Source organism: Numida meleagris, chromosome 14 (assembly GCF_002078875.1).
Source record: "Numida meleagris isolate 19003 breed g44 Domestic line chromosome 14, NumMel1.0, whole genome shotgun sequence".
In the NCBI taxonomy this organism is placed as follows: domain Eukaryota; kingdom Metazoa; phylum Chordata; class Aves; order Galliformes; family Numididae; genus Numida; species Numida meleagris.
This window is the reverse complement of record NC_034422.1, coordinates 6,490,244-6,513,506: the sequence shown is the minus strand read 5'-3', so window position 1 is coordinate 6,513,506 and position 23,263 is coordinate 6,490,244. Positions and strand designations below refer to the sequence as shown.

The window sequence follows — 23,263 nt, the reverse complement described above, 5'->3', positions numbered from 1 at the left end:
CCCAGGGAATGCTTTTGGCAGGATGCAGTTGTTCGACTTCAACAGGGGGAAATGTCACAAAGCACCAAGTGCTACTGCAGCAGCACAGAACAATTCATCCCTCCCTTCCCTGGAAGCTGTAGCTTCCAGGAAAAGCCCCATAGCCCTCCGGGGTTAACCTGCAGCACTGGGGATGTCCTGCTGCCACCTAATGGCAGGCAGTGATTAAGGCTTTTCAGGTTGTGTTGCCGGACAGAGGACATGAATTCCCAGGGTTTTACCCAGCCTACCTTCTGGTACTCATTCTTTCATCTCAGTGATACAAAACCAAAGCTTCCAAACACTGCTGCTAGGGCAGGGGGGGCGTGGGAAAGCTCAGGGTGGCACCAGGAGCATGGTGACCCCCCCCCCCACCCCGTCTTCTCCCCTTCTGTGCCAAAGGGACTTGGGGCCAAACAAAAGAGGCCAGTAACTTTTAAGTTTAGTAAAATCATTTATATACACTGATGCGTAATATTTACAATATAATACTGATCAGAAATAAACTAACATGTTACAGGTAACACTGAAAAGGAGAAATGCAAACATACACAGGAGTTGAACATGGCAGATGAGGACAGATTCAGATTTCTGAAAGCAAAACGTGAAGTCGTGACAGCAAAACTTTGACATGTTGCTATTTCCAATCTTTCTCCTAGTCAAGTTCTTCTAACCTTTTTATATATATACCTTAAATAATCAAGTCACAGGAGAAGTCAGATATACATAAAGTTTTGAAAAAGTCAAATGATTTCTGAGATTTTTCTCTTAAATAAAACTCTAGGAAAACAAACCAACCCACCAACCCAACGACACAGCTTTCCCATATCCTTTTAGTGTTTGTACAAAGAATGTCTTCTTTGTTCCCACACAGCCCTTCCAGCTCAAGATATTTACAATATTCACAGTCTGCTGTAAAGCATCAGTGGATTTATTACCACTAACAGGTTACACAACCAAGACAAGGTATCCTGCATTTATGTCAACTGAAAGATAAGAAACACGAAAGAGAAAGTAAAATATCACTTTAAAATATGCAAATGAGATCAATTCACGTGAATTTGATTTTGAAATCTAGAACATAACATTTTTCAAGAGTAAAAAGAATCAACTTTGTCACAGAAGTAAAACCATTTGACCTCGAATTCTCCTAATCTGTCCCTCCCCGCCTCCATTTTAGATCAGCCCACTCTCAGTTCTCACAGACACTAAAATCAATAGCAAACCCATAAAAAGCAGTTCCTCATCACAAAAGCTCTTAGAAATGTGACTTCACTTCAGACACCAAAACACAATCACAAGTGCACTCACTCCCCTATCAGGAACTGCTGCAGTACAGAAACAGGCTGAAGCAATCTCTACAGACCATCACACACCAGCGTACAGCCCTTGCTGTCTTTAGCACCAGATCAATCTGACAGAGAACAATCCTGTCCTGATGTTATACTCCCATATATGCTCCCAAGCTGCTTGGAGCTGATCAGGCTGTGGTGTGGCACAGCCTGCTGCGTGCATGGTGCGTTAACCAGTGTAGCTACAGCCTGATCCACGTTTCTGCTTGGAAGTTCTGGCTCCCAAGAAAGTGCCAGAGCATTTTCCTCCTCAGAGGGCAGGGTTGCAAAGTGCTTTTGTGGGGAATTTTCTGCACTCCTATTCAAACTCAGGTGATTTCCTTATGTATTTGCCATGTTTCAAAGTTCCCATACAATGAGCTTTCCCCCCCAAAAAACAGATTTCAAGTTAAAACGGAAATATCAAAACATTTCAAGATTGTGTGGTCGTTGACATGTTCTGGTATATAGGACAAGGACAGAAATGCATATATGGCCTACAAACTTGCTGATGCAAGATAAGAAATGACAAATACTCATCTCCTGCCAATTCCCTACAGTCATCATCAGTGCATGTCAGTACACAAATATTCCTTGTAGTGTCAGAAGTACAGTTCTGGCTTATGCTAAAACTCCCTGTTTCCATCAGAGAAAGTGATGGTTAGCTAGGGACTGTGGTTCTCACTCTGCAGCAAATCAGGCATTGGAAAACCGTCAACACGATTAAAAGAAAGCTGACAAGGTGCTGACGAAGAATGGGAAATGAAACATCTCCTTCATGTAGAAAAACTGAGTTACCGCTTACAAAATTGTATAGAAAGAGTCAGACAGTGGTCTGCCATCCAAGCTAAAGGTTACAAGGAAGTCTGTTATAGAAAAGAGACAAAAAAGAAGGAGGCTGGACTGCCATAAGAGGAAACTGGGAGATTCATGGCTCAAGTTTGTAAATGTAAACCCAAAATTAACGAGCTATGAAATATAACAATAATGTTCAAGAGTCATTACTAATAGCCCTGAATTGGCACTTCAGTCTGCAGACCAAACTCATTCAACGTCTGCACAGGTTTAGTACCAAAATATCTCTATAAAAAGCCTTCGACCAGTCTCAAAAGAAAGAAAAGTGTCAGAAGGTAGAAAACTAGAAATATGTACAGAATCTTTTCATTTGTTTGTTTCATTTCAAATAAAAAAAAAGCAGCTTTTGGAGCCAATGTTCCAAACTAGTGTAAGAATCTGCCCTGGACAGCCTCGTGGTCCAGGCAGCGTAAGGACGTGTGTCAAGGAGCAGCCCTGCATCTGTGGCTCCGCCAGGAGGAGCTCAAAGGCCTCAAAGAGATGGGGAGCTTGGACTCCAGAGGGTGACACAAGAGAAGGATCACTGTGGATTCACACAGCAGCACTACGACCCTTGCCACGATGATCTCTTTCGAACAAGAGGATAAGTCTGAAACAAAGTGTTGGATCTTCTAGAGAGGAAAGAGTAGGGTGGAACACACACAGCTTCTGATCTGGAGACGAAACAAACGGACCCCATACTTACTGCTGTCTGTAGAAGATCCCACCAGGAAAATAAAAATAACTTGTACATAAGTAACTAGAACATTCTTTGATTCTGCTGTTGAAGAGTATGATAAAAAGAGGCGCCTCGTGCTGAATGGCCATTAGGCCATCAAGAAGGTCTGAGGAAGATGGGTTACAGAAGAAAGACAGACAGCTACTGATCAGAACTGAAAAACACAGCAAGCGTATGGACTCAAGTGCCCTTGGCAAGGCCAAGCGTGGCTCTGGGGTCATCTAGCAGAACAGAAGGCTATTTTGTTGCCTCTACATAAAGACTCAGAATTTAGGTGCAAAGGGTAGCTATGAAGTTTGTATTTCACAGCACTTGCTTCAAGTACTTACTGAGCAGGGTGTTGAGAAACTGGCTGTCTTTTTCATATATAGTCACTGCAGCTGGCTGTATGTATAGCAGATGGAAGGCAGCTTCTGCAACTGGTTATTAAGAAAAAGAATGGTTTTTAACAATATAATTTGCCCCATCTGGGGGACTTACGATTAACAGTACGTAAGTGATATATACCTCAAGAAACTGAGTTTTAAAAAAATATTACAGTACCAATGATTTTTTTGTATCTACAACTATACAGCATTTTCAAGCAGTATGGAAATTTAATGAAATAATTATGATTTATTAATTTACATAAAAATACTTTTTTACAGTTAAAGAATAAATCTTAAATGGTAAAAAAAAAAAATAATAATAATAAGATTAAGAAGCTCCAGCTATTGAGAGTCATGGGAGTTTGTCTGCTCTTCAATAACTTGTTTTACTATTTCTGCCAGTTTTAGTCGATCCACTTTATCTGTAAATCCTCTGCCTGAAAGGAAAAGAACAGGTAGTCAGCAGGTGCTGTGCACATGGAGGAAAGTAATTACTGCTGGCATCGTACACTGGCTGGACACAAAATGCACTTAGGACAACATTTGCAGGGCCATCAAAACGAGTTAAGATCTCTGGCTCCGCTTAAAACAAAAAAAAATTAAGGAAGAGGCATGGCCAAGGCTTGCAAATCTGGCTGACACTATGCTCTGTTTTGTCAAGGAGCCATCTGAACAGTCCCAAAAGCAGCTGGCCTAGTTTAATTTCATTTCCTCCCCAAATTGAGCAGAAGAGATGTGCTGACAGAGATAAGGGCAGCAGCCTCCAACCGAACCAGGGTAATAAAGGGCTGGAAGGAAAGCAGCTGAAGCAGTTTCTAATGTGAAGATCTATCTATCTGTGCTAAGTTCCCAAACAACTCGGTGCCTTTGCAAGCTTTACCCTGAACCTCAAACAGGAATTTTAAAGAAGAACGTCAAGCCTCATTTCTAAAACATCCATGCTGGAGAAGGGCTGTAACCTATAGCAGCCTGGAACAAACTCAAATTTGTTTTCATTTCCATGTGATAAGGTCCCTGCTCCCACCCATCCACCAGCATTAGCACCATTCTGCAGGGAAGAGGAGTCCCTCACCGTTCCAACTGAAGCTCTGAAGAGTGTCTCGCAGCAACTTACACTCCCGATTATACTTCCACGCCTCCTGCATCACCTCATTCAGCTTCTCATCCTCATTCTCTCCTGTTTAGGAGAACAAAGATAAACAGGAGCTTTGTCAGTCTGCCTTTGAGCAACATCCAGAGCTTAGTAAACATTATGTTCAGTTATTCCCCCTTGCCTCATGCAAACTAGGAAACTGGCCTGAAGGCAAACGCTCCTGTTTGGAAGTTAATGTTAACAGTTCCACGCGTCGCTGTTGACACCAGTATTATGCATGCACCAAAACTACAGCCCACAGAAAACATCCTCTCAAGACAGACTGGGACAGACTGTCAGTACTGACACAGACTGATCCCAAGGCCCAGGAAAAGAAATCAGTGCCTGGTGTACTTAGGAATGTAACTTTCTTAAAAGTGGCAACCTTTACCAGCCTGTGGTAGAATGCACTGAGCAATCACATCTCTGAGCTTTTCCAGAGCCACATTGGAATCATTACTTCCATTCTCCGGGTCATGGATGTAAACACCATCCTTTGGCTTAGTGCTGCAGAAGAACAAGAAGGAACAATTACAATTTGAATGCAACTCATGTCTGTTACTCGTTGCATAACCGTACCAGTAGAGCACTCTCTTTCACTGTCTGGAAAGCTGTGAAAGGGAGCCAAATTTAGCATTAATTACTACAACATGCTGCATTATGAAACCACTTTAAATGAAGAAAATGAAGAAAAATAAATGTTAATTTAATTTAATTGAAGGGTAATCCTAAAATTGATTATTCTGTTTTTCAAATAGATAACCGAACAAAGAGGGGTTACCTGACATTTTTTTGGTCAATAAATGTTAACATCTGAAAAAAAATTTGCAGTTCTTTCTCCCATGTTGCCCTCCCTACTCAACATCTGACTCATCTTCTCATAGTGGACCTGTTCCACTGTCATAATAACTATTCCATCTCCTTCCTCACTGGCATATCTTGGAAGAGGCACCATATCATGCAAGTACGACTTGCTCCAACTACCCCCTTCTGCATGAAACGCGTGGCAACCAAATCAGAAATTCAGGAGCACAGTTACAATTGAATGAACCTGTAACATGTTTAAAGTCACTCTCCAAGCATCACAGCTGCCTACATTCTGATCTTTCAAAAACAGCTTTAGAGAGTTACCCCAGTAATTTCCTTTTGCGCAGGATAGGGTTGTTGACAGAGTGAAGGGGTTTGAGACTGACTTTGAGGTCTTGGATTCTCATGTTTGCAAGCTGTTCTGCATGAGCCTGTTGTATCCCTGCAACCATTGCCTGGAATGAAAAGAATTACGCTTTGTGAATTAATGGACAATGTTAGCTGTGGCCACGATGTGACACAAAACCCTCAAACCGCCCAGGAGCTATCCAGCTCCTCTGTGCAACATTCTTGATAAAACAAAACATTGTTTAAACCTTGTCCATCATCAGCTGGGCAGAGGGGAGGATGTTATCCAGTGCCTCAGTGGAGTTGAGCCAGGGATGGTCCAGCACTCCTTCGATGGTCAGCCGCTCCTCCGGTTTGACCTTCAGCAGCCTGGGAGAGGAATCCATCAGTCCATAAAGAGGTCTTTGTGGATGTACAACACGTGGCTCTGTGAGATCAGAGCACTTCGCAATCTCTAAACACTAAACTGACCGAAAAAGAAACCACTCCTAATAACCAGGACCTTCAGCCGACCTCCAGGCAGCCCCGACTTTCCATCAGCCTCACTGAGCCTTGCTGCGGTGATATTTTAACGCAGCCACAGCTCATTCAGTTATAATCAGCAATTCAGTGTAAAGAAAGGCAGGCACTGAAGGCCATTTCGGTAATACCTGCGTTCAGCTGAACTCTATATTCACATCCTCCCACATGGGAAATTATCTTCCAGACAAGCTGGAAATGATCCAGACCAACACGCCGTAGAAATCCATGTCTAAAGCTCATCTGCATGACAGTCTATATGCAGAACAAGGACTCTGGGCATAGTAAAGTAAGGCAAGGTTTCAAAGCTCAAAACCTGTTTTCTGAATTAACTGCTTTCACTGGGCAACCCCTTTGCTTTATTTCCCCTCGGTAAAAGCCTCAAATAATGGACGCTTTGGCAAGCTACAGCGACTCAGAATGAAAAGGAACATTATTCTGAAATCTCTGAAAAGCCTGCTGAATGAAATGTTACTGGAAAGACACCCTGGAAAGAGATTATGCAGATAAACTCACGTTCCCATGATAATCACAACTGTTTAATAGAAAAATAACATTTCACGCAGAGCGCTGACAAGTATTCCAAATGTTTAAATTAGGAACAGAACGAGTTGATCGGTTTTGTCACACTTTCTCAGACAATACTCTAAATCAGCTTCCTGGCCGCAGAGCGGAATTGTTTAATGTACCAAGAAAGTGGAAATCACTTCTACAAAACGTCAGCGAGACTGCAGGCTAGCTCATAACATTTCACTTGCAAGGCCATGCTGCCAAACAGGCTGTCAGTTCAGTGGTAATCCAAGACACATGCCTTCCCTTTTCCATCAGTTTTCAATGCCCTCATCTACACTCAAGCAGCCCCGCTTGTAAGGCTTGGGGTCAGAAATCAATTCGACATGCTTGAAGGGAAATGGCCTCTTGAATGCAAAATAGGACCTCCAGAAGCAAGCCTTCATGTGAATAGCATGTACACAAATAAAATGTAAACGCCTCCAAAAGTACCTAAATTCAAAATGTACTCCTGCACTGTAGGCTCAAATTCAGTCTCTTTGGCTGGAAAAGACAGACCAGAAAGCGAGTCCTGATAACATTACTCAGAATTGAGTGAAATGAACTGAATCCAAGCGACAGCGCTCCGTGAGCTGAGTTTCATGGCCATTTTAAAACACAATGAAACCTTTTGACTGTTGACCTCGGTTTAAACAGAATCTTCACTGCGACATACTCTACAATTTATTTGGTGAAAGATTTGGGTTCTCCCTGCACTGCTACGAACAGGACTCAGCACCCTTTCCAAACTACGTTAAGTCCTTGGAGGTTTCACATTACATCACAAAAGACAGCAACAGTTTAAAGTTGCTTGACAGATTGAGTTTTTTCTATTCCTACCACTTTTGTCCTTCCAGTTCCCCTGGTGATACAAAGGCAATAAGTCCATCTGGCTTTTAAAAAAATTAAATGAGGTCAGGACATAATCAGTGTCCCATTCTTGCTTTCAGATAGGACCACTGGATCACAACGTTTGAAATACTTCAAAAGAGAGATGTGTACTGCAGGAAAACCAGCTCCTGAGCAGCAATGAGAATAAAATACCGAGGGAAAACCTCATCTCATAGTCTGACACCTTGTGACAGATCGTAACCTCCCTCTAGACTCCTTTGAAACTGCATATTAGCGCACAGGGTTCTAAGGGAGAGAGCTACCGATGGACTCAGCTGGCCATTTCCTATAGAGCCACCCAATTGCCCTTTGTTTTACAGGAGTTTGGACAGTCCCACAGGAGATGTACACCCACAAAGTGCCCGCAGGCATGCAGTCGGTTGGAGAATAAAAGCACAATATGTTCTAGCAACTCCGGGGTCATCAAAAATGGAACAAAGTTAGAGAGAAAAGAAGGGGGGGAAGGGGAGAAGTATTTACCAAACTTCTTTAGCGCTGAACATAGGAATTTTTTCAGCTGTACGTGCTGCAGACAATTCACCCCACCGCTGGAAAAACAATCCCTTTGTGATAAGGCACTGACAAGTGATTTTCCGATTTCTCAGTATAAGCACAGAGCAATACAACATTTTCCTCAACTGACTCACTTTCGCACAATGTCTTTCGCCATTTCTGAGATCTGGCTCCACTCTTCCTCTGGAAATTCAAAACTTCCTGTCATGATCTTTTTCCGCATGTCCTTTGGGATTGTCCGACTGTGGTGTTTGGAGTAAAACGGAGGGTATCCACACAGCATCACGTAAATAATGACACCCAGGGACCACAAGTCACAGCTCTGAAAGCAAGGAAACGATCACTTTGGGGCGCAATTTGCAGCAAGCAGCGGTGCACCTATGTTAAACGTTCTACATGATTCCCTATGGACACAGGAGCACAGCTCCAAAAGAAACAAAACCACCTAAGCATCCTCGTGGAACTGTTCTTCCTCTCTCATAAGGTCTTAATTCCATCAGAAACATTTCCTAAGTATTTTTCTCCCTTTTAGCTGCTGGATGTTGTATTCTTTCCTTCACGAGAATGATACCAGCTCACTATTTCTACCCACTCGTTTGGTTTAGAAGTGTATTTTAAGTTATCTTCCTGGCACATACGCAAGCACAAGGTAACTCCATGCTGCCAAGCTGAACTCTCCCAGCACTCGAGCCATCTTGTTTACAGAACGTGCTCCTGTAACTCTGTGCTGGGCAATGGCAACCTGCATGGAAACTGCAGTGCGTCAGAGGCTGGAACGAGCTGCGTATTCATTACCTCTCAGGATAGCTGAACCCTTGGCTCTGAATGTCAGAACAGAAATCAGAATACGATTCAGTTATTTTTTAAGAATGTGATACTAGGGGGCAAAAAAAAAAAAAAAAAAAGAAGAATCTGGATATCTGTGTGTTCACAACCACTCTGAAGAAGGGAAGAGGATCGTAACTGCACAGACTTTGACTGGAGCACATCCTTAGAGATGCAGCTCTGGTATCACTTGGTGCAGGCTGGGGCTGGAAGAACTCACTCTACACTGGTCACCCACCTGCAATATTTCTTTCCTGCATTTGTGCAGGGATCTTTTTTTTTTTTTTTTTTACTGGTTGGTTTTCAGCCCTATCAGTCCTCCAGGGGACATCCAATGGCTTATGGCAACAAAAGGAGGGTCAGGAATATACAGCGAGGAGAATCCTGAGCTCCAGCCAGGTGCAGGTGGCTGTGGAAAGCTACCTAAGGGCAGATGTGGAGAGCTGAGGGGCTGGAAAGGTTCTGCAATCCGTTACAAAGCCAGAAGCCTGTGCAGCTGCTCAGCACCACACTGTCCCTGGGGATGGATGCTGCACTTCTGGTCATGGAGCCACACGGACAAACTTGGCAAACAGAACCCGCAGCTCCCAAGGCCGTTTTTGACTGGATCAGCATTGATCCAGAAAGCGACTTTCAAAGGTGTGAATGTTTCCTTCCAGAGAGAATACACCTGGATCAGCTCTTACTGATCATTAAACCACAGCCTTCGCTTTTGGCTTTTACAAAACACACCAATGTTGATGCTGGAAAAGTCCACAGAGTCACTCCACACAGGTATTTGAGTCAGCCAGATAGATCTAGAAGTCTTAATTTCTATTTAGCCACGTACTTTTTATTGTTTTTCCAGTGACTAGAGATAATTTCTAATGACACCAATAGGACTTTAGGTGTACAAGTAGGAAACAGGTGTCTAAATCTAAGTTCTTTCTGGATACGGTTCTCAGATTTTATTTTCCAAGAGTCAACCTCCTCTACCTCGACAAACATACACACCTGATTCAATGCACACGCACCTTGACAAAAATACTCAGGAAATCACATATGTGTTTTTTTTTCCTCCAATTTACATCTGTGGGATGGAGCTGCTGATCATGAAGGTGAATCACAGGCCTTTCTGCCAGGCTCTGACTTGCTGTGGAAGGACAGGGTACCTGGGAGTTTAGCACAGTCTATTTGGGGAAACCAGGCATATGCCAGAAGTTGCTTTTGCAGTGAGTCACACTTGGCAAGGTAAGGATGAGGCTGTTCCTTTCCAGTCAGTGCCACCATGACTGAAAGCAGTTCAGAGTGACCAAGTGGTACTTTAAATGAAACACATGCAAACAAATTCACTACATCACACTGTAAAACCCAGGTGATCAAGGCACTTATTAGCATGTGTGAAAACTCTAGTTGATACCTGTTTACAAAGCTCTTCTGTGACATGGCCCATATTTTGCTTTAGTTGCCCTGGCCAAGGCTATTTGGCTCATTAAAGAACAAAACAGCTATCTAACTTAGCAACATGAACAGTGAGCAATCACTTCCAAGTGACTCTGAACTGCACCTACCCTTCTACAATGAAAGAGGAGTCCCTTGGAGAGGGCTTTTATCTGAGATTCAACCTGCTTCAATCCACAGTAGTGCAATACTTGACCCTGCCTTGTGAGGTGAGCGATCCTGACATGGAAGAAGATGTTTTGCAATGGCCAAGAAAGAGTCCAGCCTTTCAAGACACATTGTCAGAACTCTGCCAAGACTCCAGCAGCAGCTGTCATTGCCCTTGGTCTCCTGCTACACACAATGCAATGTGCTACCAGTCATTTGGCAGAAGGGCCCTGATGCAGACAAAACACCACCACGACTGTCTGACCAACATAGCCTGAACAGTGCTTTGCACATCCAGAAACTCCAGCTGACAGCAGAGAAGAGGATTCATTTGAATCAGCCTCTTCTGGACATTAAAGAACTTCTCACCTGGTCTCTCAAAAATCTCACTAACATTTAGTGCTTCTGTTAACAATGCGTGTATATTTTCCCCTTAATTGGAGGATCATTAATTAGGCTTGGACCAAATGTCCATTCCATTATTCACTCCGTCAGAAAAGAACACAGATCCAGTCCACTCCGCCCTTTAGCATGTCACTGCTAACCTGAATGAGCGCTACTTGCACAGATCATTACTTGTACCAGTTCTCCCAGTCAAGTGAATGAAACCTGGGCTGGCCCTAGCACATTTAAGGGGAGAAATACCAATGTAGGCATGATCACTCTATTCCTTCTTTCAGAACAGTTGAATAAGTCACACACTTGAGAAATACAGCCCCAAAGATAGTACTTCCTTATAGCTAAAGATACATACATATACCAGGAAGCAAGCAACGTGTTTCCCTCCAGTTTCCTGTCAGTCTCGCTTTTAACTCAGTGTGAGATGTCTGGCTAGTTAGATGTATGGCTGTCAGAGACCTGAACAACTTCACTGCTCCTGGCTGTAAGTGTGTGAAATTTGAGGACAATAAAGTTTATTGTCTTAGGTGATAAACTGCACCTATAAACTACTTGTACAGCATCTGAATCTGTGGAGGGGAAAAAAAAAAAACCCAACAACAAAAGCTTTGAAGACACTGACATGCAGACTGTCTCATAGCTTACCTTGTTGTACGTGTAAGGTGTTGGAGAGGTGGGGATGATACCAGATTTTTCTTTCTGATGTCGCCTTTGTGCCTCCAATACCTGTTGCCATGAGAGCAGAAGATTGCAAAACGCACGCAGCTCACAGACACCACAAACAAAGATGCCCATGCCAAAGATGTCTGATTCTTTTCCATTGGTGGCCTTATTGCAGCTATTGAACACTGCCAGGCTCAATCTGTTCTTCCTAAGACTGAATCTTTTGACACAGGGGAAAAATTCAGTGAAGTGGGTAAAGCAGCACTACAAAAACCAGCCTGTCTGTAACTATAAATTATGTCTCAATGCATAATGACAGGGGGGCCAAGTCGAAGTTAATTGGTAAACCTCTGACACTGCCCTCCTCCTAAGCAATTGCCTTTACAGAACCTTATTGTTTCAGTACAGTCATTTTGAATGTCATCTTGCATGAGCCTGAGCTACAAGGATTGTGAAGCAGGAACTTTTCCAAACCAATTACACGATCTGGGAAATCTGCATCGTGATCTCCTATTGTGATCAGTGTATCACTGTAGCACTCAGTCTTGAAAGGTTGCTCCTACACATTTACTCAAGACTCCTGCATGTAGAAGCTTTTAATAAGACAATAAGAGCTTTTAAAACTAGATTATTTTGAAGGCACAAGCAAAAGGTCATCATACTCCTAAAACTTAAAACTGTAATCATTTGTTACCTGAGGTGCTACGTAATACGGAGTGAACTGTGGTGTCATCAAGTCACCTTGGTCTACTTTGGCAAATCCAAAGTCACACAATTTAACAGGTGCATCCTAAAACGAGATGTTGAATTACAAAATCAGCTTTTCTACTACATCCTTAATGCTTCCTACTCATCTTACCTTTACCCCATGTATTCCTGTCTTATGTTTATACACCTATCATCCCACAAAGCAGATAAGAGATGATGCATGGTGTGCATGCTTCAGTCAAAGCAGCTACGTCGTGTGTATAAAACATCCTAATGACACAAGGAGCAGAAATAGGGCAGAGAGGATTTTCCCCACGGCCACACAGGATTCTGCACTGAGGAGGAGAACCTGACCCATACCAAACAGTGGCATGGACAGACCGTACCTCGAGTAGACCAGAGCATGGAAACGCATAGAGCCAAAAGTCCTTCTTTTTTGTCACCAAAATATTGCGTGAATGTCAGTTTACATTTTTAAACTATTCCAAAAATCACCATTGAGCCATTTTACAAAATTCAGCAGCAAAAAACAATACCGAGACTTAATCTTACCAAAGAGTTGTCCTTGAAGAGGAGATTCTCGGGCTTGAGGTCTCTATGTGCAATGTTTAGTGAGTGGCAATGCTGCAAAGCCAAAGCTATCTGAAAAAGGGCACAACAAATGGGCTGCAGTTACAGAACTCTTCCTTTAGCCTGGAGAGTTAGTGTAGCTTTAAAAAGGACATTGCCAACATAGCCTAGGCCCCAGCCTTTCTAATTCCCCTTGTGTACAATTCTGAAGGAAGACAACCCTGGCTGTACAGAGCAACAGTGCAGTAAAGCGTGAAGACAGGGAGATGAAACCAGCGAAGCTCTTCAGTTTGCATTTCACTCAAAGCAAACAGAAAATAAAAACTAAGTTGCATTGTGCTTCCCACCCCTTGTTGTTTGACTAACTCTGGGCATTATTACAACCCCCAGAAGTGAAATGGGTCATGACAGTGTCCTTTTATATGCTGTGCTAGCCCTTGGGGGTCACTGAACTTGCACGCTCTCCAGCGATTACGTAAGTCACACATGAGTTTTTGCTTCAGTATTTCAGCAAATATTTTACTGCATTTATTACTGACTTAACAGTCACCACTCAGGCAGCTTTATTCTTTAGTTCTTGAAGGTACTGCCTACAGTCTATTCGTTTCACATGGTATTATACAGAAATGTATTACTTAGTTCTTTCAAAGGCAACTTCTTACGCTGCCGTGGTTTAGAAAGCTGTAACCTTGTCATGAAAGCTCTCCAGACTGTACACCTGAAAGTACAACCTATTTAAAGGAAAACAAAGCATAAATACTTAAACAGCATTACTGAAACCAAAGTAAGGCAAAGGCACATGATCCTCATTTGCAAGTGTTCCTCCTGTAGGATCATACCCACACGCAGCACTCTGGGTGAAGTGCTGAGTCTTTAAACAACTGCAAATTACTGTGACAGAAGTTGTTCAGTGTTCACTTAGCTCAGAAACAAATATAATAAGTATTATCAGATGCAGCGAGGGAGCTTTGTGACAAGGTTTTAGCTATTGCTGGGTACAAGGAACTAAGATCTGTTCAAGACATGGATGAGAATCGCTGGGTTAAAGAATAAGGCTTTAATGCTGCTTCCAAAGTAAATTTATAACCACTGTTTATAAACATTGCTTATAAAAGTTAACACAAAGAGCTACTTGGAGCATGAATAACCTAACTGCGTATCCAGTCAGTGTTCAATTTGAAGTCTCATCATTTGGTATAGCTGTAAAAGATATTTCCAAGGTGTTAATTCCAGTAACTGCCTTGCACTACCAGAATCAACCCTCTCAAAGGACATGACAGTAACATGTCAAGAATAATTCTGTATTTTCACTTAATTTCTTTGCTGGATGAAGTCAAAAAGGTAACAGCATTATTAGCATTTCATTAGAAATAACTCAAAGCACAAGACAGAAAATTAAGATGAAATTATTTGGGCCTCTTTTTTTTTGTCTCAGTACTAAAACCATCATCTCCCCAACACAGGGGGAAGAGGGTGATCGGGATCTGGGTATATTCATAAACAATGGTTTCAATTTACACCAAATGCTGTATAATCTCATCTCATGTTCTCTTTCCTTTATCCCCTGCAGTGACTACAGGGAATAAAGCTTTCTGACTTGGCACCACAAGTCATCCAATAGCTTGGGCTTAAGGGAACAAACCTACCCAGAACTGAGAACTGACACTAGGGCTCCCCACACTGAATCCCACAGAGACCCTTCTGCTTTGTCATCCTGCCTACTCCAGCTGGGTGAGTTAGTCACAGCAGATGCACTGCTAAGCCACAAATAGCCCATGGACACTTAAATGTCTAGTAATAAATATCGAGCCTCTAAAATCACAACATTCAAGAACGAGTTGCCTAGAGAAATTGAGAGGGAAGAATGAAATCAGAACAAACAGCACAGAAAACATGAGCTATAGTTGGACAGTCCTCTTGGGTTCTTCCACAAAACCAAATACAGAACTCAGGTGGAAAACCACCAACCCAGGACACACGAGTTATTGTCTGCTACCCCACTTAAGAGCACGAAGAAACTCTATGTCACAGCCAAGAATGATTCTCAAACTGGAGCTCAGGAGCAAGCACTGTCCGGTGAGAGCCTGTGGGCTGGTGGATGGAGCACTGTCAGGACAACAGTGAGGCATACAGCAGAAAGATCGTGCAGGAAAGAGTTCTCTTTGCTGAAGTTCTGTGAACCACGTTAGGAAAACCACTAAGGACAGCAGACACCAGGGTCCCAACACAGAAGAACTAGCCTGCACCTTCAAATTCTTCCCTTCTATTGAAACTTAAGCATTGTCAGATTATAACAAAGCAGGCAATGATCATTGGATCAGAACTGAGGACTATTTTAGCTTCCTTTTTTTCCCACCACCCCCCCCGGCCCAAGAAATTGTTAAATACTTTAGCCATTAGCATTCATGGATTTGCTTATACATGGATGTTAACTTGCCTGCTTTGTTACTTGGCTTGCTTGCTTCTCAGTAAAGTGCCGGTGCTGGCTGATTCTGTGAAATAGCTCTCCCCCTTCCATCATCTCCATTACAATTAGGAGCCGAGCCCTGTTCAAAAGCATTTCATTTTGTTACATTAAAATTAATCAAAAAAAAAGAACAGAATTGCTAAGCTAATAATGCACACTTCTTATCTACTGATGCAGGCAAAAAAAAATAAAAAAGAGACACACTCGCTTCTTCTACAGTTGTTCCAGCCATTGCTTCCATGATGTTGTCTTTGTACACAAGCTGCAGATTTTCAGGCTCCCAGCACACTGACTGTCAGCCAGGAGCCCACAGTTTGCTCTTCGTGCTGGGATCCCACCTCCAGCTGGAACAAACCCCATGGACACGGGCACGGGTGCACTCAGACAGATGCACACGCACTGCACCCATGCCTTCCACCAGCTTGGGTCTGGCAGCTGTTGAGACGCACTAATGTGCAGCTCCACCTTCAAAGGGTAATAAAGCAGGCAGAGTGCATGAAACCGAGCTGGCTTGGAGCACACCTACACCTGTCTGCCCCATCCTTGCTTAGCTAGCTGCCTGCACGCTGGAGATGTTTGTGGCATGGGAGAAGCAGGAGGTCGAGGGTCATCTTTAATGCTTTTGAGTCTGAATACTCTGCTGTACCTCCTGATTTTAATTTACAGTTTTACTGCCGTAATTGCAAAGGACAAAGTATAGAAATCAAGGAGATGAGGACTGGCAGAGCCTCAAGAAATTGACTTCTAGTTCTTCTATATTTTATCCTGTCAGCCAATGCAGGTGTCACAGACTGAATCAATGCAAAACCTCAGAAATGAAAATGTGCTCAAAACCAGTACTGAAGGATTCAAGTTTATTTAAATATGCAAAGGCTTGTGCATCAAGAACAGGAAAAAGTAAATGTTGCTTAACCTGAAGTACAGATATCATGTTTGGAGCCCTCAATGAGTGCTCATTTTGGCCACACTGGGATTGGAGAGGAACAAAAAAGAAACAAGCAAACTCCACTACACCTTGGCCTAAATATGGAAAGCAAACTGTGGGAATGAAACACGCGGTGCAATCTTACCTTGGGCTGGATTCATGTGGGAACTGCACACTGTTAGCATAAACTTCAATAATTTGAACAATATTTGGATGCGTTGCACACATCATGTGCAGACGTACCTTAAAGAGAAGGGAAGAAACATTACTGTACACAGCGATGTGCACCTGAGCAGCTCTGCTCCCATCTCTGCCCCACGACTGCTGCCCAGCACCACTCCCATGCAATGTAAAGTTCTCCTCCAATTATTCAAAAAATTAAGTAATATCTAAAGATCTAGAAATATCTAAAACACCTAAATATCCACATAAGTAACCAACGGCCATTACACACTTGGACCAAGACAAGAAGTTTGTACTTTGTGATTCCATTTGTTACAGATCACAGGATCAAATCCAGCAGTTCCTGAAAAAGCCCAATCTTTAGGGCTGCTTTGTCTTTGTTTTTAATTGTGCTGGGACTATTTTTTTTATTTCAAGAAATTTAAAAGAAGAACTAGCTTTAAATTAGTAATAAAGATCAGATTTAAGCTGGCACATATCTGGAAATTCAAGCATAAAACGTGAAATTCCATTATCCTACTGCTCTTATGGCCAAGAGGATGAGCACAGCGCTCACGACACATGGAAGGAACCCATCTGCTCAGACTTCTGAAACAGAAACCTGAGGAATGCCACCCGATTTAAAGCAACCTGGACCACAAGGCTTGATGCTCTTCGTACCCAAACCTTCTTCCTCTGGGAATTTTAAGGGAGAATTTAGTCCACAAATGGAAACTGCCTGAACCTTGAGGACAGTTAGTATTTTTTCTTCCCCGCTTTCATGACAACTTGAACAGCTGCCCATTATTTTAAACAGACTGATGGTTTGGTGCACTGGCACGCTCATCACCCACAGCAAGTCCCAAATGATATCAGTGAGCTTCTTTAGTTTCTCCTACACAGACAAACCCAAACAATTTTGTGTGCAACTTGAGGCATTCTTGGCAATTCTTACAGCAGCGACACCCAAGAGTGAGATGCGTGGAAACAAGAATCACACCTCAGCTATTCGTGTTACACTGCATGGGACAGAGGCAGAGCTCTGAAAATTCCTCTTGCACACATACAGCTAACATGGAAAACCCAGGGCCAGGAAGACCTGGTGACTCCCACCCCCGTGCTCCAGGAACAAGCCTGGAGGACCAAACACAAGGAATCCTGCACAGCAAGACCTGCAGAACACAGATATTAAACCGCTGCAGCCATTTCCCAAAAGAGAGAGCCTTTGCGGTGCCTCAGATGGCAGAGAACAAATAGGAACTGTACCTCATTTCTAGCTTTTGGACGATCAAGAAGGATTTTCAGTGCAAAGCGTTCTTGAGAGGATTTTTTCACGCAGACTCTGGTATTACAGCAACAAAATTATTCGGTCAGCAAGAACGTTAAAGAGACACTTCAAGCAAATTGATGCGTAGTTACAAGGAATGCCCATAATATGGGGTACACGGGGCACCACATCCCAGCCTAAAGCCTCAGCTTCTGGCCTTCCACACCAGCCAAACACCTTGTGCAGAACCACCCGACACAAAGCTCTGCCTTCAGCAATGCAGGAAGACTGCTTCAGAGCTGCGGTAATGGCTGAACGCGCTCCTTCTATTCATCCCCAAGAGCCACTTGGGATGAAAAAACCCAAAGCACACAGAGGCAGCCTGAGCATATCCCATGGAGGATGGTATCTGCAATAAATCAAGTGTTTCTGCACGGACATCCTTATTTTGAAGGGCCACCAGCCGTGCTGCACACACTTTTTCTCTCTTCCCCCCATTTAATATTAACAATTGAATTACGTCAGAGGGCAGGGCCCTATGAACAGGCAGCAAAAAGCATCGAGAACAAAGGGATATTTTAATAAAGGTCAGAGGCAGAGACAGAAAACGGATGAGAAGCCAATTGCATGAGCAGAAAGATAAATGGCGGCAGGGGACAACGGCCTACCAGGCTCCCACACATTTGTGCACAAGAGCTGGAAAACAAATTCCTGCTCCCAAAGGGAAGCACGCTTTGTTTCCAGCTCCTGCTGTGGTCACAGAGCCACATGAGGCCTGGTGCTGGGTGCACGCTCTGCTGGGCCTCGTGTGTGGAGCTGAAAAAGCAGCTGGTAGAGCAGCCAGCGGGCACACGGTGCTGACAGCCCCAACATGGACACTGGGATGGGAGCAGTGAGATGGGGCAGCACGAGGACACCAGTGCCTGAGCTGCACCTCCCAGTGCCACGGGGTCACAGCCAATCCGTGGGGCTGCTTGGCATCAGGAATATGGCAGCAGTGAGCAGAATTTTCATTTCCAGCATACCCAGCAACAGACAATTCCCTGCTCACACATCAGCTATGAGTACAGAGATATTTATCAGCTTGTAGAGTCTTCAACACCACCGTGCCTTCTGCTCTTTGCACGCTCAAAATATATACTCACTTCTGCACAGCGGAGATTACGTACAGATCCGCAGATGTGTTGCCTTACCTAACAGGGCCACTGATCCCAGCTCCCAGCTTCTGAGTCCAGTTAATGTTGTACTCCTCTAAAATGGAGGTTTCCTATTCAATAAGGAGCAGGGGGAGGGGAAAGAGCAAGAAACAAAAAAAAAAAAAAAAAGAAAAAACCAAAAGAAAAAAAAACAAACCAAAATTACTACAGCCCTTCCCAAATGCCCAGCTCAGCAGCTGATCTGCAAGATAGCAGAGCGCAGACAGAGCCTGTTCTGCAGTTCTGCTTCACCTAGGAAAATTAAACCTAAGTGCAAATGCTCACAGAGTATAGCTCAGCAGAAAGTGATTTCTGTGCTCCCCTCGGCATTTTGAAGCAGGATTACTGAGAACAGCAAATGGGATCTAGCTGCTGTAACACAGAAAGCGTATAAAGGATACTTCTCCCTCCCCAGCCCTTAAATCCAGCTTTCTTCCTGCAAATGATCGACTGCAAAGGCCCAGTTACAGCATTACCACATCCTTCTTGGTCATACGGTGTAATGGAAAATCATTTCTCTCTTCAGGTTTGCAAACCTTTGGAATCATACTGCAAATTAACTGCTGCACGACTCGTTTTAGCTTGTCTGAGAATGAACCAAGCTCATGTTTATAATCCTTTTGTCCACATCCATACAACCAGGGCTGGGGTTTGTTATGACACAGCCTGGGTGCGGCCATGCTTAAACATGTCCTAACATTTGTGGGGTGCAAATGGAGCACCGACAAACGCAGAGTGGGACTGAGCGTGGAATGGTGCATACACACTGGGGTCACAAATCACACACATGCTCGGCTTCCAAAAAGCTCTGCTTTCTGATCAATCCAAGCAAAGGAGGTGGGAGCAAAAGCCGGCTCCAGGGATGCTTAAACAAGCAAGAAAATGCTTAGAAAAATATTGAAGAATCAACCACACGTAAAGCAACTTTTTCAGGTCAGATTCTCCCCTTTTATTAGTTTTCATTCAGAACTGCAGCACTTCAGCATCCGCTCACCAGACAAATGGAGGATGCTGAAGGCACAGACAGACCCGCAGCTTGTGGCCCCGTTACGGGAGCTGTGGGTGAGCCCCACTGCCACACTGCAGCCAAACCTCAAGCCACACGGGTTGGAAACAAAGCCAGAGGAAAGCTGATCTTTAAGGCAAGAGCTGAAAGGGATAGAGAGCGTAAAGGACGGAGATAAAGGGAAAAAATAATCTGGAGTGCATGCCGCATAAATCATAGATGATGGCATGAAAGGAAAAAGTGAAAGACAGTTTTTAAGTGGAGATTTTGGGGGGAGTTTTAAAATAAAGAGGGGAAAAAAGCAAAGGCCAGGAACAGCGGATCACAGGGGTTTGTTGCTTTTGAAACAGACAACACTTTGTGCTTCCTTCAATTTAATTAACACCAATTTCACTACCTCATGAGAAGCACATAAGGCAAAAGCCAATTTCAGTTTCCTGCTATTCAGACACAGAGAACCGAAGGACACATAACCTGAGTGAAAGCACAATTTCAGAAGAACATTACTGAGTGAAACTCCATTTCAGCTGAGTTGGGAGAACAAGAGAGAGGAATGGGAATTGGGCAGCGCGTGATCTATGAATCAGATGAAGTGAGAATAAGATCTGGTAGTTCTCAACTCCTGAAGAACAGCCTCAATGACTACAAATCAGTCAATTTTTAATGAAGAAAAAAAAATGTATTTCCTCTTGCATGTTCTGGGCATTCACCACTGTTCTAAAGAAAAAGCCAACTTCTTTCCCCTGCATTTTTATTTAGATTCAAATCTTCATTCAAAAGTAGCTTCACAATTTAGAAAGAATAATCTAGTAATGAAGAAACACTCTTCACCATTTCCTAATGATACCAAACACAGCATTTGAGAACTTTGCTGCTCCTTAACATACAACATTGCTTCCATCTCCTAGTTCAGAAATACAAGCTCCAAATCTAGCAGCGAGACCATACAAAGCTGTAAATCAACACTGACTCATAACATTCAAACAGAGTGAAATATTTGAAACGCCCTGATAAAAATCTGCCCTCTGAAAATATCAACATCTATTTCAGCAGCATTGCCCCGGGGCTGCCTGGGCAACCCGGCCCACTGGTCACCTGAAGGAACTGAGGGATCCATGCTGAGATCAAGTGGAGGTAATACAACGTGCTGAGGACTCTCTGCAGGCTCTTTGTGCAAAGCGTGTGCTGTCACAGAGCCTGCATGGCTTCATAAATGCTTCCTTTAGTAAGATAAATGAATTCCAATCTATATAATGATCTACACAAAAACACCCCCTGTATTGGCATTCGCCACCTTCTCTGTTACTTGCCACTGCAAGATTTATCTTTTCAAGGCTCATTGGGCTCTGATAGCGACAGGACATGGGGTAATAGATTTAAACTGACAGAGGGGAGATTTAGCTTTGACATTAGGAAGAAATTCTTCAGCATGAGGGCACTTAGGCCCTGGCACAGAGAAGCTGTGGATGCCCCATTCCTCTAAGTGCCAGTGCCAGGGTGGATGGGGTCCTGGGCAACCTGATACAGTGGGTGGCAACCAGCCCACAGCAGGGGATGGAATTAGATGATCTTTAAGGCCCCTTCCAACCCAAGCCACTCTGTGATTCTGTGATTCATTCTACCAAAAAAAAAAAAAACAAAACAAAAAAACAACAATGCAAGAGAAGTCCAACACAGTTCTTCACTGCTGAAGTCCAGATTGATTTAAAAGACATGGGTTTTGCATTTTGAACAAAACAAGCCCAAAATGGGAAGAATATTGAGCCCAGTGTTCAGACAGCTCAGGCTGTAACCGAACCACAAGATCCAGCACCAGGCTGATACGCTGGCTCCCTGCTTTGTCGTCAGTCTTAGCACAGTGCAGCTGAAGCAGCTATCCAGGAGACTTTCAAAACAAACAGTTTTTAAGTATTTCTCTGGTATTTCATATAAAGATCTACATCAGAGCTTTAGGAGTTTTTTTTAAAAATGCAACAAAATGCTGCTGTGTGGGTACAGGGACAATGCTGTGTCTGCTCCTGCCCCTCCCAACTCAGAAGGGTTCAGATCAAGAACAGATTCAGGAAAGTACTTTGGATTAGAGGCACTCATCTGAACACAGAACTTAGTTCAGTCCTATCTTGGAGAAGAGAAGGCTCCAGGGAGACCTCACTTGAGGAGAACTTATAAGCAGGAACATCAAGTTTTGACATGGGCAGACAGTGACAGGACACGGGGCAATGGGTTTAAACTAAAAGAGAAGAGGTTTAGGTCAGATGTTAGGAGGAAATGCTTTACCCAGAGGGTGCTGAGGCCCTGGCACTGCCCAGAGCTGTGGGTGCCCCATCCCTGGAGGTGCCCAAGGCCACAGATGGGCCCTGGGCAGCCTGAGCTGGGGGGCAGCCAGCACATGGCAGGGGATAGGGCTGGGGGACATAAAGGTCTCTTCTGACTCAAGCCATTCTATGAATCTTTCCAGCATTATGCTGAGCCCTCTGCTCCACAGATACCATGTCAGAATTCAGGTTTGATTGGATTTCTGCCTCCTGGTGTAAGTTCTGTGTTTTGAGATGGTGACCGCAGCAGAATCTGCGCTGACTGTGAGCACATCACTCGCTGAATGTGTGGCATTGTCCAAATAACCCTTTATATCCTCTTAATTACCTTCAGTGGGTCAATCGCTACTTTTAAAGTAGCGTATTTCAAACTTTTCCCACTGTTTCCCCCCGATGCCTCCTGCCTAACCGAGGAGATCAGCTCAGGGGAACCCTCGGTGCTGCTCTCCCGGCTGTCAGCGGTCCCTCCCAGGGGACCGAGGAAGGCGACAGCAGCCGGAGCCCCGCGGGCACCGCGAAGTGGCGACGGGGGCCCGCCGCGGGGATGCCGAGAGCCGCTCCTTACCTTGATCGCTTTATCCATTTCGGGATCCCCCGACATTCTCCCGCGGGGCTCCGGGAGCCGCCGGCCCGTCCCCACCACGAGCCCGGGGGCCGAGGACTGGAGGAGCAGCGGGCACGGGGCCGCGCTAGGCGCCGGGCAGCCCCGGGGGAGCCTTTGTGGCCGAGCCGCAGCACCTCATCCCCGGCCGGCCGGACCGGAGGGGGCCGGGGGAGCGCCGCAGGAAGGCCGGGGCCGGGCCCAGCGCCGCCGCTCAGCCCCGGAGCCGCCGCCGCCGCCCGAGAGCCGCCGCCGCCGCCGCCCGGGAGCCAGACATCGCCGGCACTCCGAGCCGGGCAGCCCCGCCGGGCCGCGCTGCCCGCCGCGGAGCTCTCGTTGTCGCCGTTCTCTGTGCGAAGGGCTGCTCCGAGCCCCCCGCTTGCTCTTGGCTCTCACTTGAGAATTTTAAGAGCCGCCGCCGAGGCGGCGCAGCGGTTTACAGGCGGAAGGCGGACAACCCTGGCAGCGCGACAGAGCCGTGAAAGCCCCCGAGGGGCCTTCCAGGAACCGGCGCCTCCTAGTG

The 23,263-nt window shown here is 44.6% G+C and overlaps 1 protein-coding gene across 2 annotated transcripts; it reads right to left on the bottom strand.

The window, feature by feature from the left end:
• MAPKAPK5 (mitogen-activated protein kinase-activated protein kinase 5) lies at positions 453–22,958 on the bottom strand. 2 transcript variants are annotated; one of them, XM_021413393.1, is made up of 14 exons: positions 22,705–22,958; positions 18,816–18,889; positions 17,622–17,697; positions 16,339–16,436; positions 15,239–15,347; positions 12,784–12,873; positions 12,218–12,313; positions 11,506–11,586; positions 8,184–8,371; positions 5,826–5,946; positions 5,554–5,684; positions 4,808–4,929; positions 4,363–4,467; positions 453–3,727 (listed from the first exon to the last, which is right to left on the bottom strand). In XM_021413393.1, the coding sequence occupies exons 1-14, from the start codon at positions 22,738–22,740 to the stop codon at positions 3,633–3,635; spliced, it is 1,422 nt and encodes a 473-aa protein (XP_021269068.1). In that variant the 5' UTR covers positions 22,741–22,958; the 3' UTR covers positions 453–3,632. The 2 variants fall into 2 exon arrangements, with proteins under 2 accessions (XP_021269068.1, XP_021269069.1); XM_021413394.1 differs by having other exon boundaries at positions 4,814–4,929; positions 22,705–22,956.